At 37.7% G+C, this 3,301-nt stretch overlaps 1 protein-coding gene across 1 annotated transcript; it reads right to left on the bottom strand.

Annotated features, from left to right (window-relative positions):
* Nucleotides 1-2,093: 2,093 nt before the first annotated feature.
* On the bottom strand, nucleotides 2,094-2,468 carry LOC100472632 (60S ribosomal protein L31-like). The gene has a single exon (XM_034649956.1). The coding sequence runs from the start codon at nucleotides 2,466-2,468 to the stop codon at nucleotides 2,094-2,096; it is 375 nt and encodes a 124-aa protein (XP_034505847.1).
* Between the last annotated feature and the right edge of the window lie 833 nt (nucleotides 2,469-3,301).

The raw sequence follows: 3,301 nt of genomic DNA, 5'->3' as shown, positions 1-3,301 counted from the left end.
ATTTCCAATGGAAATATATAATCTCCACTCTATCAGTACTTAAGGAAACAATCCTAAGAAAAGGAGAGCTGTAAACCTTTGGGTCAACAAATTTCAAAGCAGATATATACAGAGATCCCTGGGTTCTAAAGAAAGAGTAGAATCTAGATGTGGGATTGTTGGCTGTCACTGGTGCCAGTAGAAGGTAATAAATTGGAATTAATTTCTGCAGGAAATAATGACAAAAAGAGCTGGGGACAGGGAGAAAGACTTATCTATGTCTCTGGGAGAGATTACAAAATGCCCCTGGAAGTCTGAGCACTGAGACAGACAAAAGGAGAGAAAAGAAAAAATACACGTTTATTTGCTAACCAGTGAACAATGAAGGGGGAGAAAGGATAAATAAGGAAATGGAAATGTAGGGGTGGGAAAGTCCCACCAAACTGCTTCATTTCAATGTTGGCATCTTGGTAATTTCTCCTAATTCACTTAAACAGTCTCCAAGAATCTTGGCACCTATAGGAACCTGGGCATCCCTAAAGATACATTCATTCCCAAGAGAAAAGAGAGCATGGTTAACTCATGTAGACACTACTAATTTTGAATGAAATTCCATCTCATCTGAGAAACTGCTGAAACAGGCCAGGCAAATGTTTGCTGAAATGAGCTACATATGAGAATCACAAGACCCAAGAAAGTCTTTGTTTTATCAATAAACTGCTGCGTGAGCTTGGGCATGTCATTTCTCTTTTTTTCTCTCCCTTAAAAATGAAGTACATTAAACTTTACCCTATATGCCTCAAGGCTAGTTGTGAGATTCAAATGAGCTGGAAATGAAAATTATGATTACAGAGGTTTCTGTCAGGTTACTGGGCTCAGATCCCAGAGATTTAAGCTCTATTGCCATTATCTAGAAGTGACATTTTTCTCCAGAAGGATACCAGAGGATTATCACAGATTCACTTAGCAATGGCCTCAATCTCTTCATTTACAGGCCAACAGCAACATTACCAGTGGTGTTTATAACATTGTTTTAAATGTTAGAAATGATAAAGCCATGTATTTCCTATGGTATTGATTATAAAAGTATTATGCACCTCAAAGGTCAGGACTGTTCTCTATGCACATTCTGTATGGTTCCAGGGGAAATAAAACAGAAATAAACTCAGTAGCCTTAAAACTGTGCTAATCCCTAAAGCCAGTCATTACAAGCTGAGAACACAGATTGAGCTGCCAGAAGTAAGGTGGGGGGTGGGGTCTGGAGATGTTTACATTTTGCTGAACAAAGAAAATAGAGTCCTGTCTTTCCCCCTCCCCCCCATACAAAAATAGTATACTTTGGATCCAGTAGCAATCTTCTGGAACTGGTTTCCTGCCTCTTTTGTTATCCAGATGAATCTTTGGAATTCCCATTTCAGAAGCTGCTGCCCTCCCACTAGTCCTCAGCCATGGTAGTGCAGTGAAGTTTAGAGCCACATTAACATTTCAGAATGGTATGGGTGACCTCAGTGTCAGTCTCTACACATTCAAACATCTCTGGAAATAGGATGGGATCTTCAGGGAATTTGGAGTGTCTCAATAGCCTAGGTTGGATTTTCTAAAGGAAGTGAAATACCTTCCTGGGTCAGAGGATGGTAACTGACTAGTGCCTGATGTGTTTCCCATGACTGCAAGAGTACGAGGGTTTTGAAGTGCAAAAGTTTTTTTTTATTTTATTGTGGTAAGAACACTTAAATTTTTAAGTGAACAATATAGTGTTGTTGACTATAGGTTCAGTGTTGTACAACAGATCTCTAGAGCTTATTCATCTTAACTGAAACTTCATGCCTATTGATCAATAGCTCCCCATTTCCGCCTCCTCCAGCCCTGGCAACCACTATTAAACCCTTTGATTTTGACTATTTTAGATACTTCATTTAAGTGGAATTATGCGGTATTTGTTTTTCTGTGACTGGCTTATTTTAGTTAGCATAATGTCTTCAAGGTTCATCCATGTTGCTATATTTTGCAGAATTATCTTCTTTTTTTGAGGCTTAATAATATTACAATGTATGTATATACCACATTTTCTTTTCTTTTTTTTTCAGTTTTATACCTTATTTGACAATCAGCGGTTAGTTCCCATCCACATTAACTGTCTGTAGATTTTTGAAAGTGGTGACAGGTATATAGGTAAGCAACATATAGAGCTTGTTTGGTGAATCTTCATTCTCATTACATTTTCTGGACAACTGCACATGGATATGGCATGGAACATGCCTTATTACTTTGGCCCAGACAGCTTTGTCAAGCCTGGTGTCAATGTGCACATCTGGAGTTCTCATATCCTTCAGGACAAATTTCTGGATCCCTTTGAGTGCCTGAGGGTCGTGCTTCTTGAAACTCACTCCATGGATGTGCTTGTGAATGTTGATGGTATGTTTTCTGGTCACTACCTCGATGATGGCAGAATAACCCTTCTTCTTGCCACCCTTCTTTGCAAGAGCCATTCTGCTGGGCCTTTGTTGGAAAGCATACCACATTTTCTTTATTCATTCATCTGTCCGTAGACATTTTCACATCTTAGCTATTTTGAATAGTGCCACAATGAACATGGAAATGCCAAAATGTCTTTGAGATTCTGATATCAATTCTTTTGGATAAATATTCAGAAGTGGATTACTGGTCCATAAGGTAATTCTATTTTTAATTTTATGAGAACCTTCAAACTATTTTCCATAGTGTTAGCACCATTTTGCATTTGCACCAACACTGTGTAAGGGTTTCAGTTTCTCCACATCCTTGCCAATGCTTCTTGTCTTTTGTATTTTTTTATGATAGCCATCCTGACAGATGTGTGATGATTATCTCATTGTAGTTTTGATTTGGATTTCCCTGATTAGTAACACTGAGTATTTTTTTCATATACCTATTGGCCTTTCTGTGTCTTCTTTGGAGAAATATCTGTTCAAGTCCTTAGCCCACTTTTAAATTGGATTATTAGGGTTTTTTGTTTTGTTTGTTTTGCTACTGAGTTGTAGGAGTTCCTACATATTTTGAAGATTAATGCCTTATCAGATCTATGTTTTGAAAATGTTGGCTCCCAATCCGTAAGTTGCCTTCTCACTCTGACGGTTGTTTCCTTTGCTGTGCAGAAGCTTTTTAATTTGATGTAGTCCCATTTGCTTACTTTTGTTGTTGTTTTTGCTTTTGTTTTTTTATGTCCAATCCATGAAATCATTGCCAAGACCAAGGTCATGATGCTTTCCCCTAAGTTTTCTTCTAAGAGTTTTACAATTTTGGGTCTTATGTTTAAGTCTTTAACTCATTTTGTTAATTTTTG

This window comes from Ailuropoda melanoleuca, chromosome X, assembly GCF_002007445.2.
Source record: "Ailuropoda melanoleuca isolate Jingjing chromosome X, ASM200744v2, whole genome shotgun sequence".
Classification (NCBI taxonomy): Eukaryota; Metazoa; Chordata; class Mammalia; order Carnivora; family Ursidae; genus Ailuropoda; species Ailuropoda melanoleuca.
The sequence above is the reverse complement of the archived record's forward strand: the minus strand, read 5'-3'. Positions and strand labels throughout refer to the sequence as shown.

Coding starts and splice junctions, on each gene's coding strand:
- LOC100472632 (XM_034649956.1), bottom strand. CDS start 2,468: ATGGCTCTTGCAAAGAAGGGTGGCAAGAAGAAGGGTTATTCTGCCATC.